Raw genomic sequence first — 13,644 nt, 5'->3', positions numbered from 1 at the left:
ATCAACATTTTTATTCACTGTTATCCATGGAATTATACTCACGATACTCTCAAAACCTGCTGCAATTTGGTCTACCAATTTGTATTCATTAGGCACTCCTCTGGGCACTCCGATTGCATCTATGTAGGTTGGACCTTTGTCCAGACTGAACTCAGTTCCAGCTGCTCTTTTTGCTAAGATATGTCTGCGTCTGCGTTGGGTCAGGTTTTGTACTTTGTTTTGCTCCTGTAGTATTTTGTCTCCCACTAAGGTAAGTGGCATTGCTAGCCTCACCATAGCACACACTCCCATTGTAGATGCTGGTATGTTAGAGAATAAGCACAGACCCCCACAGTAGTAGAATAGTCCTCCCTTAGCCCAAGAACCTATCTCTGAGCCTGGTCGTGTCATATTGCACCAGTCTTCTGGCACTCTGCCTAGGTTGGTTTGAGCTCTATCGTTGGTGAAATGGTAACAGACATATCTGGATCCTAGTCCTTTGTAAGCTTTGAAATAACCTACTGTAGTTTGGTTGTCAATTGGTGGAAATATGGATGCCAGAGTCGTGCAATTTGGTGGAGTAGCCATTTTAGTCATATTTGTCATGCATGCGTATCCTGTTGGGTCAGATTCAGGATATAGTGGTGCTGGTTCGGTGAACATAGCTGGTCTAGCTGCAGCACAAGCTACACAGCCACTCATTTTGTTTTTTATAGCATTATCAACAATCCAATTTAACCAAACATTGTCGCTTCCATGTCCTGTAGCTAATTGGATCACCTGTTGGTGGTTGCTGAAAAGTCAAATTACAAATTACAAAACAAATTATGCATTTTGCGTCAGATTACCTCGGACCTCTGCTAGAGGTCTGGACGGCTCAGGTGCTGGGGCACAGTGTGACAGGTGGTGCCAAGGTGCTCCTGCTTTACCTATGACTTGGACCGAGTGTGAAGTAACCTCCTTCACCTCGTACGGCCCTGTCCACCTGGGGTCAGTCCACTTTCTCTTATGAACTTTGACCCTGACCCAGTCACCCACTCGGATGAGATTTTTTACTTCCTCCTGGTCAGCTGCACTGGTCCGCTGGACCTGTTTGGAGAGAGCCTCCGTGAGAGTGATTAAAGCAGTCATATATGCCTTCATTTCAACTTGCTGCACATCTAAGGCAGGAATATGACTACCGTCTCTTGGAGGACCTGGCATTTGCCTCCCTGTCATTAACTCATGTGGTGAAAGATGCGTCTCATTTCCTTTTGCGCTCCTCATTGCCATTAGAGCTAGTGGTAAAGTTTCAACCCATGTCAGCTTTGATGCTACACATGTCTTTGCTATTTTTGATTTTAGCGTCTGATTTGCCCTCTCTACCAGTCCTTGTGACTGTGGATGATACACTGATCCATACCTATGTCTAATTCCTAGTCTGGCTTCCACTTCCTGCAAATGCTTATTACTGAAATGTGAACCATTGTCGGACCTTATGCATCTAGGAACACCATAGCGAAGTATCAGTTCTGTTTGCAGCCACTTTATTACTGTCTGTGCGTCTTCTCTTTTAGTTGGGATTGCCTCCACCCACTTTGAGAATCTGTCCACCATTACCAAGATGTACCTTTTTCCTTGTACTCTGTTTTCATGTCCCATGTCAGTGAAGTCTATGCTGATGTCTTGGAAGCAGGCTGATGGTACAGGATAAGAGCCCATAGGTGTTTTGTACGGTTTCTTCACATTGTGATCCCCACAGGTGGTGCATTCGTCGCAGAAGAGGGACACCATACTTTCCATGTGTGGATGCCACCACAATACTTGCATTCTTTGCAATGTTCTTTTCTTTCCTTCATGCGTGCCTCTGGTATCAGTGAGACACACAATTCTGCTGGTGCTACCACTCTGCCATCATGGGATCTCCAAAGTCCACTTTCTCCTCTTGTTGCTCCTCTTCTTTGCCATTCGGACCATTCGTATGGTCCAGCCTTCTTCTGTATCTCAATCAGTGTTTCTTCAGTGATTTCTGGTTCTTGTATGGCTATTTTCAGAACCATCTGTTTTCGTCTGTATCCTCTTCTTCGCCACATGGGCCCATCAACGTGAGCTGCTCCATGTGCGTAAGCAGAATCTGTGAAGATGTTTACTGATTTTCCTTCTGCTATTTTCAAGGCTTGTATGAGCGCTTCGACTTCTGCTAGCTGCGCAGATGCTGGTTGAGGTAGGATACCTGATGCTACTATTGAGTGTTCTAGATCTTCGGATTGTCTCACCACAGCATAGGATGCTGTGTTTCCTTCATCTCCTTTGTAGCAACATTCTTCCTGTTTCATAGACAATGTGTGATCTTGTGCATTCTTTTTGAATTTTCCGATTTTCTTGCAGCTCCGAATGTGAATTTTTTGCTTAGGAGGATTCTTTGATGAGTCTCTTTCTCCCCCTTTTTTCTGATACAAAACTGCATTTACCATCCCTCCTTTTTGTTCAGAAACATCTAGGTGGAAAGGGAGTGAATAGTCTGGAGCTTGAAGTGCCGATGCATGTGACAGAGTCTGCGTGAGAATGGTGAACACATCTTCTGCTTCTTGTGTTCAAACTAGTGGGGCTGAGGTGTTTCATGATGGAGGATGCTTTCTCTGTGGGCTGTGGGCTGTGGGCTGTGGGCTGTGGGCCGCTTGATGAGAGAGTGCGACCCAGGAAAGTGACTTGTCTCCTACATGTCATGTTTGGACCTTGGTTTTCTTTTGAGGCTAATAGTTGCAGCAGTGTCTCTGTTGCTGCCAGGCATGTGGTGAAAGATATTGCTGTTCAGCTTGATTCTGGCTTCTTGGATGCTGATTGCCTGTCCCTCTCTGGTAATTTCCTCTTCTTCCACGTGGTGAGCCTTGTTGTTGTTGCTGACCCCGCGAGCGGCAGTTTCGTGCATAGTGGCCTGGTTTTCCACAGTTGTAGCAGTAGAAAGTTCCTCCTTGCTGCTTCTTTTTGTCTTTAGCAGTCTTTTGAGCCACAAGCTCTGCCAGCTGTCTCATTAGTGACACTTGTAGTGCTTCGAGCTCCACATCTGATCCTTCCACTGCTGCTCGGTGTTTATCATAAGTGTGTTCTTTGCCTGCCATGTCTGCAGTGTCTTCACTAATATGCAATATAAAACGTTTGGATTCAGTATTCCCAAATGTCCACCAGATGGAGCCAAAGCTCCTGTCCACTGTTCTTGTAGCAGTTCCTGAAGTGGCCACAGAAAGAGCCAAAACTCCTTCAAATGTTCTTTTTTTTTTTTTTTTTTTCTCAGTTCGTGAAGTGCCAACAGAGGGAGCCAAAACTTCTCCCAAGTTTTCTTGTGCAGTTCAATTCAAATGGCCTGATGGACAGCTTCATCCACACTGGCTCACGTCCAAAACCCTGCCTTCTCTGGAACGTCAGTGTGTGTGAAATGCTGATCCATTTTATTATTAACACTTATGGTGAAGAGAACGAAATGAATACAGTTCTAAACTTGTTTCGAAGTCTCTGTGTGAATAGATAAAAAGAACTCTTGTCCTCTATACTAAGATGGCAATTTTCAGCCCTAATCTGATGGTTTAAGCAAGCCGTTACTTTCAGGGTCACTGTTATCTGTTCCTATCGTGCGAACGGGTGACGGAATGCCCCATTCTGCGTTTTTGACCTACGTACAGTGACCTCACAACTCCGCAATATAAGCTTTACAAGTATAACGCATATTATTTAACAGTGAATGAATATATTTTATTTACAAATCCCCCTTTTCACCCCTGCTAGGTGTGAACTTCTATGTTTTTTTGGAATTACTCATTCAATGGCTGTAACTCTATGTTTTAGATCATCTATCATCTGAATCGTCTGGATCAGAAGTTGGTGGGGGTGCTTTGTCTAGTACGGGTGTGTGTGTCTGATGCGGGGATGGAGAGGGAAGAGGGGCAGTTGAATTAGATAGGTGCTGGTGTGTGTGTTACGTGGTTTCGAATTTCTCAGATTAGTATGGCAACAAATATGCCCATAACCCCCCTTTTTAGTTTTCTTCAGCTCTCTGTCCTTGGAGCCGATACACTCCCTACGGCCGCACCTGTTTTGTTATTAGGAAAGCTCACCTCCCTTTTTTCTCAGCGTCTGTCTGACTGAATGGATCCCTGCTTTTTTCCGCTATAAACTTTGCTCACGGTCCCTAGGGAACACAATTTTCCAATAAATCAGTAGTTTTTTAACTACGCCAGTAAAACTGACACTTATATTAACCCTCAGCTGTCTCTCAGTCTATTCTAGTGTTTTTTATGTTTGTGTGTGATTGCAACGCCTGTGTGTAATGCGTGTTTTTTTCTGCTCAACTGACCATCAACTTTGAAATCACACACGAACATTCGCATCAACTCAGCTTCAGCTCTCAGCTCTCTCATATGCTCCACACATTAACTCTCATTCATACCAAATAATCGAAATCACACGCTGCCGTCTCTGAACACTCGACAGTTAATCCACTTTCTCCAAACTCAGCAAACCGACTGCTGTGCTGACTGACCTCTTGGCCACCGCACAAATGACAAACTGCTTCTCAGCAAACAAACACAGTCAAATGATAAACACAAATTAAAATACACTGCCGTCTCTGAAATGCGCACAATTCACAAGCACGGTCCCCGAAGGAAATGAATATCTTTACAAATACAGTCAATTAATAAACAATTCTTTCCCTAACCAACACACAAAACAAAACAGCGCTATTTTAATACATCACAACGGCCGCTGCGTTTTGTAAAATACATGTTAGAGCCGGGGATCAAACCCGGGCCTACCGAGTGGAAGACCGTTATGGTAACCACTTCGCCATGAGCGCAGTATATCAATAACACAATTTTAATACTCTTTAAGTAACTCAGGACTCTGCTGGTCCTTTTCGCTTCTGGTTATGTTCTTTAACTCCGTCCGTTATCAACGATACATCGGTTAACTCAAGCCTTGTGCTCTCATGCAGAAACTACGTCTAGGATACTCTAAGCAGAGATATCATGTTTTTACACTGCACGCTACCCCACAAGCCTGGTGTCCTGAGACTTGATGTCGTCTTGATAAGGTAATTTTCTCTTCGCCCGCTATCAACGATTCATCGGTTAACTTAAAACCTGTGCTCCCGTGCAGAAACTATCTAAAGGTTACTCTTCGCAGAGATAACTTGGTTTTACACCACACGTAACACACGGGTTTAGTGTCCTGAGACTTGATGTCGTCTTGATACGGTAATACTTCACGGTCAATTCTCTCAATACAGTTTATAATACAGTGACATCAATGACATATATCCCCGTCATGTTATACAATTTCTTCGTAGCCCAAAACGTCTTAAAATTACGTTAAAGATCACGCTATTTGTGGCATGGATTCGAGTGCTTCGTGATCCACGCGTGTGTGCGTTTCACCCTACTTCACATCTACAAGGCCACAGGTGCGTTATCTTTCGCCTTTTATCTAACGTTTTCTGCTGGACTCATTCACTCATGTGTACAGACCCCCCAAATGGCTGGGCTGAATAACTCCGCAGCAGTGTGATTATTCTTTACCAGTACTCTATGACTATGCCATACTCACAGTTCGGTCAGTCGGATAAAATTTGGATCATGTCTATAAATACAATATGCAGAATTCAGTTAAATAGGTTTCTGCCTACCTTTTGATGTGCCGGCACTATCAGACTGTTCCCGAACTGCAGGCACGACCTGGTGGCAAATACCAGGGCTCCCAGCCTCCGGGGAGACTCGCATTTTGTTTCTGAAATCACAGATAGAGAGGTCGGTTAACATTCCAATCCGATTGCTCTGTATCAAACTTGCCCGCGCATCCTCCACCAATTTGTTGTGAAAATAAAGCTATCTTTCACACTTAGAGCGGATTTAAGAATGAAACAGAAGCTCTCAGAGGCGTATAGTTATATTAAAGCAATAGATTTATTTATCAACAGAGTTATTCAGCCCAGCAATCAAACATGCTTGGGTGCTAATGGTTGAACTTCGCAGAGATTCACCATGAGTCACACTTGGACACAGCAGTGTGAAACTTAATATAGGGTTCCACCCCTTGATGTCCATTTGTCAAAATCAAAGATGCAGGCGTGGCACATTTGTATGTGTATGACACCTGGGTGGAAGCCGTAAACGTCCGTTTACCTTGGCCCCTCCCAGAAGGCGTCTTCTTCTATCAGTGTGCGTGAAATGTTGCATGAAAGCGGACCTGAGAAAGAGTGTGTGAAGAAGTTGGGCTCTGCTGGGGCGTTGTCCCTCTCTTGAATCTCACTGTCCATTGTTCCTTTCTTATCTATCTGAAGATGGCGGCCTGTTCCTTGTGACGCAGTTAAATCAGTAATCTTCCTCGTGCCCTAGTGTATAAAGTGTGTAATGCGTGAGTGGTTAATAAAGCCTCATAAGGTAATGATTATTAAAACTACTAATATACTAGTGATTAATTAAAGCTGTATATAAGCTAATTGCTGATTAAAGCTGTATATAAGCTAATTGCTGATTAAAGCTGCATATAAGCTAGCTGCTGATTAAAGCTGTATATAAGCTAATTGCTGATTAAAGCTGTATATAAGCTAATTTTATCAACATGATGCTGATGTGGCCCGGAGTGAAGATGAGCTTGACACCCCTGCTCTAAGTGCATGTTTAATTTTTTCAAGACTTAAAAAAAACATCACATCCTTAAGCCAGGCATATATGGCTCTTTTCTTATTAAATGGCTCACTTCTCCCTTTGGTCGTATCTTGAATGCCCAAACTATTAGGCGTAGTTATCACTTATATTAACATAATCACAACCAAAAGAAAAATAATAATCACAAAACAGTTGATGTGCTTTACTGTAACGTCCAGTCGTAATAAATACTTCTCAGTCTCAACTATTATCCAAATAACTATGATAAAGCCACATTTTTTGCTGACAGTATAGCTTTCCCATCATGATCTGCTTCACTGAATATCTAACAACATACAGAGATATATATTCTAGATCATGTATCAACTGCTGACAAACCCCATGAATGAATAAGAGCGGATGTTTACTTTTGCAGTGGTGGAATCTAACTAATTAATTAACTATATTTCAAAGCTTTAGTTATAGTTACTTTGCAAAGTTAGATTGTTGATAACAACATAAGGTAGGTTAGAATATATTATTACAGATAGTAAATATAGTAGCGGTGTATTAGATCTGGATTATTCTTCCACCCCTGGACTTCAGTAAGTTAAGTGACACAATGTCACACTTTTAATGGAATATCTAACGTGTGACTTATTATCTCCAACTAATGGCCTATAGTGCCAGTAAGCTGTTGTGCTGAAACATGTTGGTTTTAAACCACATCAATTACTTTGTGTGTTGTTTGACTCGACAGTTTTGTGTTTCTTAGGATTAGTGTCCATATACCAATTTGCACTGTGTACACTCAGCCTCACTTGCATGTGTGATTCCCCTGCATTCATTCTCAGTACGAGTTTGAAACACGTACTGCACAAAATACAACGTGCCTCTTATTCATTGACTGGTACCAGTTGCAGCCATGCTGCGCAACCGTGGTTGAATGGCCGATTGTCATTGAATTTGAACTTCCCCATGTCGTCGCGAGCTTGCAGACAGTGTATCTGCTCTGAGCATCCCGGCCCCTAACAAAATACCAGAGTTGTTGTTTCCGCTATCCTGATCTGATCTCTAATGAAAGAGACATTCGTCAATTATCTAAAAGAATTGTCTCAATTATTTCTGAAATTTTCAATTGCAATGTGAGAAAAAACTCCATCTTCCTATGTCTGAGCATTTTAAAGATTGTTTTCACCGATTAAGGCCACTTTTTAGGTGAATGAATTCAACAGCTTTTAGGACTTTTTAAGGATCAGCAGACACGCTGATAGAAGTCTCATTGAGACCAAAGTCTTTCACAATTCAGCCATCACAGTTTGTTAGCCCGAGTGATTCTCATTAAAACCACATTTCCCACAATCCTGTTTCCTGTTGGACAATTTCAGGAGACTTTTGGTGACATTGATGAGATTAAGTGACCTGTGTGTGATTGTAAAGAAACCATTTTCCTTCAGTGGGAAACTGTGTGGAAAACCAGAAGAAGTAGGATTGGTCAAAGTGATCAGGCTTTTAAGAGAAACAAAATCAAATTTGTACTTACAGCTAGCTCCTCCTCTTCCTCTCTGTCACTGTGCCACACACACTCTTCATCTGTGGGTTCCACTGTTCCTGTGACAAAATCTCTTCTCTGTGACACACATTCATCACAGCAAAGTTAATCATTTTAGAGAGGCATTTGGGAATATTAGCATGAAATGCATATACACACGCATTCATTCGATAAGGCTGAATTATTCATACATACATGCATACACACACAGATCGACACACACGTGCGCGCGCAGACAGGTGCAGCAGCATTACAGCTGACAGTCTTCAGTGCAACTAGGAATGGCTGAGTTCTTGTCACTAGCTCTGGAAATAGCCTTGACTGACAAAAGTACAGACGACTACTCGTTATAGCAGTTTTCAATTTAGCACCAAGGAAGCATCCTCACTGACATATCAGACCAGAGAGACACACTTAACCACCCACTAGTGCAGGGAATTCAAGTGATTATTAGATATTTGGTCTCTTAACAAATAACAGACATTGTAAGTTGTCTTTTTTCCACTAGCTTTTACTCTGTTTTCATGAACATAAAATGAGCAAAGGAAATGTGAGACATCTGGTGTTAGTCAAATGAAGTAAAGATAAAAAGTGAGTGTCCCTTGTCAAACAGTGGCTGATAGAGGGCCGCGTACTGTCGCTCTCACTCGTGGACCGCCTCGTAGAATTTGGCCTCTATGTTGGCACACTGCACCTGTAGCCTTTTCAAGGCATGCACTCGCCTCTTCACTACTTTGGGAAGCATGCTACGAGAGAAGAGAAACATGAGAATGATTTTAGAAATTATTCTATCATCAATGATTGAAATTGACAATCATTAATCCGGTAAAGTGGCGAGTCCTCCACCGAGGTGGTTGGGAACCACCAGATGATCTCAAGATGTTTCAGATCTATCCTGCTCTAAATGAAGCAGTGATGTCATGAATCAGTTAATTTACTATTTCACACATGCAGTCTGAGATTTATTGCCAGCTGTCTTTTTTTTGCATTTGTGTTTAAACTGTGTGATTATGTAATATTCATTGACGGTCCACGTACCGAGCTCTGATTGGTCAGTGTGTATTTGAAGAAAAGGAATTAAATCACACGTTGCTGAGGGAGCAGAGGGGCAGAAAACGACCAGAAGGCATTTCATTGGTGATATTTTGTCTTCAATAAATAAATGTTGGAAAACAATCACTTGAGTCGTCTCGTTCCATGACCCACAACTGTTCCATATGGACCAGATGGAAGGTAACTGAAGATGGAGTAATGATATACTATTTTATTAGTTTAAGGGCTTTTGTTACCCACCAAGTTGCAGCGGAACCGGATGTTCCTCGTAGAACCTGTCTGAATGGACTTTTATCTGTTCACCTCTTTTTCTGGATGGTTCTCCTCTGACTCATCTCCCGAGTCAAAACCACACCCACTAATGCATTGCTGGTGAAATCCAGGGAACTGCCATTACATGTGAGGAGAACTGAGTTAACACTATCACACTGGATTAGTATTCAGGGTGGAGTTAACGGAAATATAGCATCGACTGTCCTGTGCAATGGTTGGGAGTACTCGACATTCTCTGGTAAAAGCTTTGGATGGGACATCTTGGCAGGAAATTTGGAATAATGACAATAAGGGTAGAAATTACAACAAAATTCAGACATCAGTCAGAGTGAGAAGTGATGGAAGTAAAAGTAGAAAAGAAGATGTTACTTTCAGATTAAGGTTCGGACATACAGGACTCAATGACACGTTATACACATCATGAAAAAGACAGAGTGGGATAAATGTGAGATATGCAACTGTGAAGAAACTGTTGAACATGTGCTGATAGAGTGGAAGAAGTTCAGGGTGGAAAGAGAGACTGAAGAACAGAGTGGTAGATACAGGAAGGGAGTGGAGCATCAAAGGACTGTTAGAGACAGGGGACAAACAAGTTCAGTTTAAAAGGGCTTTATTTAAAATGTGAATGGAACGGGTTTAATATCCAGAATATAACTTTAATATAAAGTTTATTTCTAATTTTTTCATTTTATTTATAAATAACATTGTGTTTAAATGAGAACTATCATAAAGTCATGATGTTACACACTCCGGTCCAGTAGGTGGCGCCTTAAACATTGGTTTGTAGTCCGCCATTAAACTGAAAGAAGAAGAAGAAGGAGACGGAAGAAGAAGGACGAAGAAGAAGAAGAAAGAGGAGAGGAAGAAGAAGAGGACTCATCTCCTAGCAGCCTATAAATCTATTGAAGTTAGCTTAGCATGCTACCTGGAAACAGACGGATGGGGACAGAAGTGACCAACACAGCGCTAGTCAGAGCTTAATGAGAATAAACGGTGTTTTTAACGGAGTTCGTCTGGAGGAAAACTTTCTGTGTTTTAGTGAAAATGTCTAAACTAGAAATGCTGAGATCTTTACTCAACCAGCGACTAACTGCGGCTGGTGAAGAGATAGTTAGTCTGTTTGAAAGAACGATAGCAGAGTACGAGGAGGAACTCGCTCGTTCAAAAGAGGAGAATAAGCTACAACGGGAACTTCTGGACGCTGTTCTCAACCCGGAAGTCCGGATACAAAGAGCACGTGGGTTCACTTTATTTCTTCTCAGTTCTCAAACACTGTTCGTGCTCCGGCTGATAACTTCGAATGTAGTTTGGAGTGAGACTCTGTTGCAATTCGTCGTTTTCGTCTTCTCCTGATTTAATACCTGCAAACGTGTCGCTTTTCTGCGAAATAAGCCGTTTTGAATCAAAATATATCATCCACGTGAGTCGTCTAGATCCGTAGAGTTTTTATTTTTTTTGGGGGGGGGGTCTACTGGCCAGCCAGCGTTTCTCAGATTGGAGTGAGACGAGGAGAAAATGTGATGTCGTGATCTTCGCAATAAAACATATTTGATGCGACGTGTCGAGTCTTGGCCAATCAGCGTTAAGATGTCTACACCGTCTTCATTTCCCTCCGTTAAAGTTCCGTTACCGTTCAGACTTGCTGTGTTACGTTAACGTCCACTGCATGCGGAACTTTGTCAACGGATAACGCTCATCATTATCAAGATTTAGGAGGAAAAAGCGTAACGTGACGAAACATGAAGCCCCCTCCGTGTTCTGGTTCAGTCCACGCGGTCACTCATTAACATTAAATTTAATTCACTTTTTTTAAACTCAAAGTAGAATGAGGCGATTTCGTGGTGATAATAACTTGAAACATGAGGCCCAGATACGTGTGTGTGTGTGTGTGTGTGTGTGTGTGTGTGTGTGTGTGTGTGTGTGTGTGTGTGTGTGTGTGTGTGTGTGTGTGTGTGTGGCACGGCGCAGCTTGACGCTGCGATGTGAGTGGAGCTGGGCCTGGATTAAGGTGGAGGTCTAAACAGACTTGAAGAGAGCGCAGTACAGCTTCCTAAATTAGGAAATTAAATTCCTTTTGATTTAAACTTCAACCATCTGATTCACCCTGCTTAATGATGGAAGAAAGAGAGCAGGGCCTCTTCTCCTCTGCATGCTTCTTCTCCTCTGGAACAAGGAGGGGGGCTTTTTCCTTTACCTTTTGTTTGAGAAATTTTGAACATAACAGTATTATGTGTGTGTGCTCTTATAACTTATAACTAGTTGAATCGGGTTAGTCGTGGGATGTTGTGTAGCAACCTGCAGGAACAGCACCGTCCCCATCCCTCAGACTCCAGGACTCCCACACACAATGTGGCCCAACCCTGGCTTGTGTGTGGGAGAAGATGATGCGTCCTTGTGCTGGACAAGTTCAAATAAAGTGTAAAGATACAGGGCTCACAAAACACTGAGAGGAGAGATGCATATACGGAGCCCTGCCTTTGTCTGTTGCTCGGGATACTTAATCAATTCTTGTGTTTTGTGAAACCATAGATCTTTCACCTCTTATGAGTTTGCATGTATGCTGATTTGTTCTCTCAGGTTCTAGATGACAGGAAATATTTCAACTTAAAGTACAAGTGTGTTCTCTTTGATAACACCACATGGATTTGGCAGCTTAAAATGGTTCATATGTTCATGTGCACATAAGTTGATTACATTATTGTATTATCTGGTTCTAGTGATACTCTGGAAGTGTATGTCTCCTCAATTCTAGAATGTCTTTGTAACACCTCTGTGTGTGTGTGTGTGTGTGTGTGTGTGTGTGTGTGTGTGTGTGTGTGCGTGTGTGCGTGTGCGTGTGTGTGTGTTTACTGTTTTCCTGCAGACGTCCAGCAGCTGTTGTTGGTTAAAGAAGAGGTTCCCTCTGAGCAGCAGGAGTGGAGCTCCAGTCTGGACCAGGAGGACCCAGAGCCCCCACATATTAAAGAAGAACAGGAGGAACTCTGCATCAGTCAGGAAGGAGAGCAGCTTCAAGGTCTGGAGGAGGCTGATGTCAAGTTCTCATTCACTCCTGTGAAGAGTGACGATGAAGAAGAGGAAGCTCAGTCCTCACAGCTTCATCAAAGACAAACTGAACAGATGGGAACAGAAGCTGATGGAGAGGACTGTGGAGGACCAGAACCAGACAGGAACTTGGATCCAGATAGATATCCAGAACCAGATACTGATGAGAAGACTGGAGACTCTTCTGACACTGATGAGGGTGGTGAATGCAAGAAGACCAGAGAACCTCAGTCAGGTTTAAACTATGTGAGACCTGATGAAGTCCGTGTCAGTGATTCAAGATGTAGCGCTGGTGAGAAACGTTGTAGATGCTCTGAGTGTGAGAAAACATTTGGCAAGAGACAAAATCTGAAGAGACACATGAGAACCCACACAGGAGAAAAACCTTTCAGCTGCTCAGTCTGTAAGAAATCTTTTAACCGGCATTCAACTTTACAGAGACACATGAGAACCCACACAGGAGAAAAACCTTTCAGCTGCTCAGTCTGTAAGAAATCTTTTAACCGGCATTCAACTTTACAGAGACACATGAGAACCCACACAGGCGAAAAACCTTTCAGCTGCTCAGTCTGTAAGAAATCATTTAACGACCGTTCAAATTTACAGAGCCACATGAGAACCCACACAGGAGAAAAGCCTTTCAGCTGCTCAGTTTGCTGTAATAGATTTGTGCGCAACAGATATCTAAAGGTCCACATGAAAACACACACAGGAAACGATCCCCTTTAGCTGTTCTGGTTGCAGTAAAGTTTCCGTTTGTGATAAAAGCTTTCAGCACGAGTCACCTCTGAAGTTACACATGATTAACCGCGGTTCAACTCCACTGATTTCAATTCAAAAAGTTATTCACTGAATGAGCGCCAACTGTACAGTTTGAAATAGTTTTGATGATTATATTGATGATTGATTTGATGGTAATGTAAGTTTAAGACGATGGTTTTACCTGCATCTGTGCACAGTATATTGTATTTAAATGATTTCATCAATAAAAAGAAAAAGGTTTGTATTTCACTGGTTCATAGTTGTACATAGCACACTTTGTTCCTCAGGATTAAATCCATCAGTGACTGGAGTGTGACTCAATAGTTCTTTATCTTACTTGGCAGTTTGCACTCTTTGCTGCTGCCA

At 42.4% G+C, this 13,644-nt stretch overlaps 1 protein-coding gene and 1 pseudogene across 2 annotated transcripts in view; one reads left to right on the top strand and one right to left on the bottom strand.

Annotated features, from left to right (window-relative positions):
* LOC306784768 (nucleosome assembly protein 1-like 4) overlaps nucleotides 1-13,644 on the bottom strand; it is a 47,790-nt pseudogene that overhangs the window by 18,624 nt on the left and 15,522 nt on the right. The gene's annotated exons all lie outside the window — the stretch shown is intronic.
* LOC306781486 (uncharacterized protein) lies at nucleotides 10,383-13,204 on the top strand (the record flags this gene model as incomplete). Its single annotated transcript, XM_079274361.1, has 3 exons — nucleotides 10,383-10,711; nucleotides 12,338-12,751; nucleotides 13,197-13,204. Exons 1-3 carry the CDS (start codon nucleotides 10,519-10,521, stop codon nucleotides 13,202-13,204), a joined length of 615 nt encoding a protein of 204 aa, XP_079130487.1. The 5' UTR covers nucleotides 10,383-10,518.

Source organism: Melanostigma gelatinosum, assembly GCF_949748355.1.
Source record: "Melanostigma gelatinosum genome assembly, chromosome: 1".
Taxonomy (NCBI): domain Eukaryota; kingdom Metazoa; phylum Chordata; class Actinopteri; order Perciformes; family Zoarcidae; genus Melanostigma; species Melanostigma gelatinosum.
Note: the sequence above shows the minus strand (reverse complement) of the source record. Positions and strands in the feature narration are given on the sequence as shown.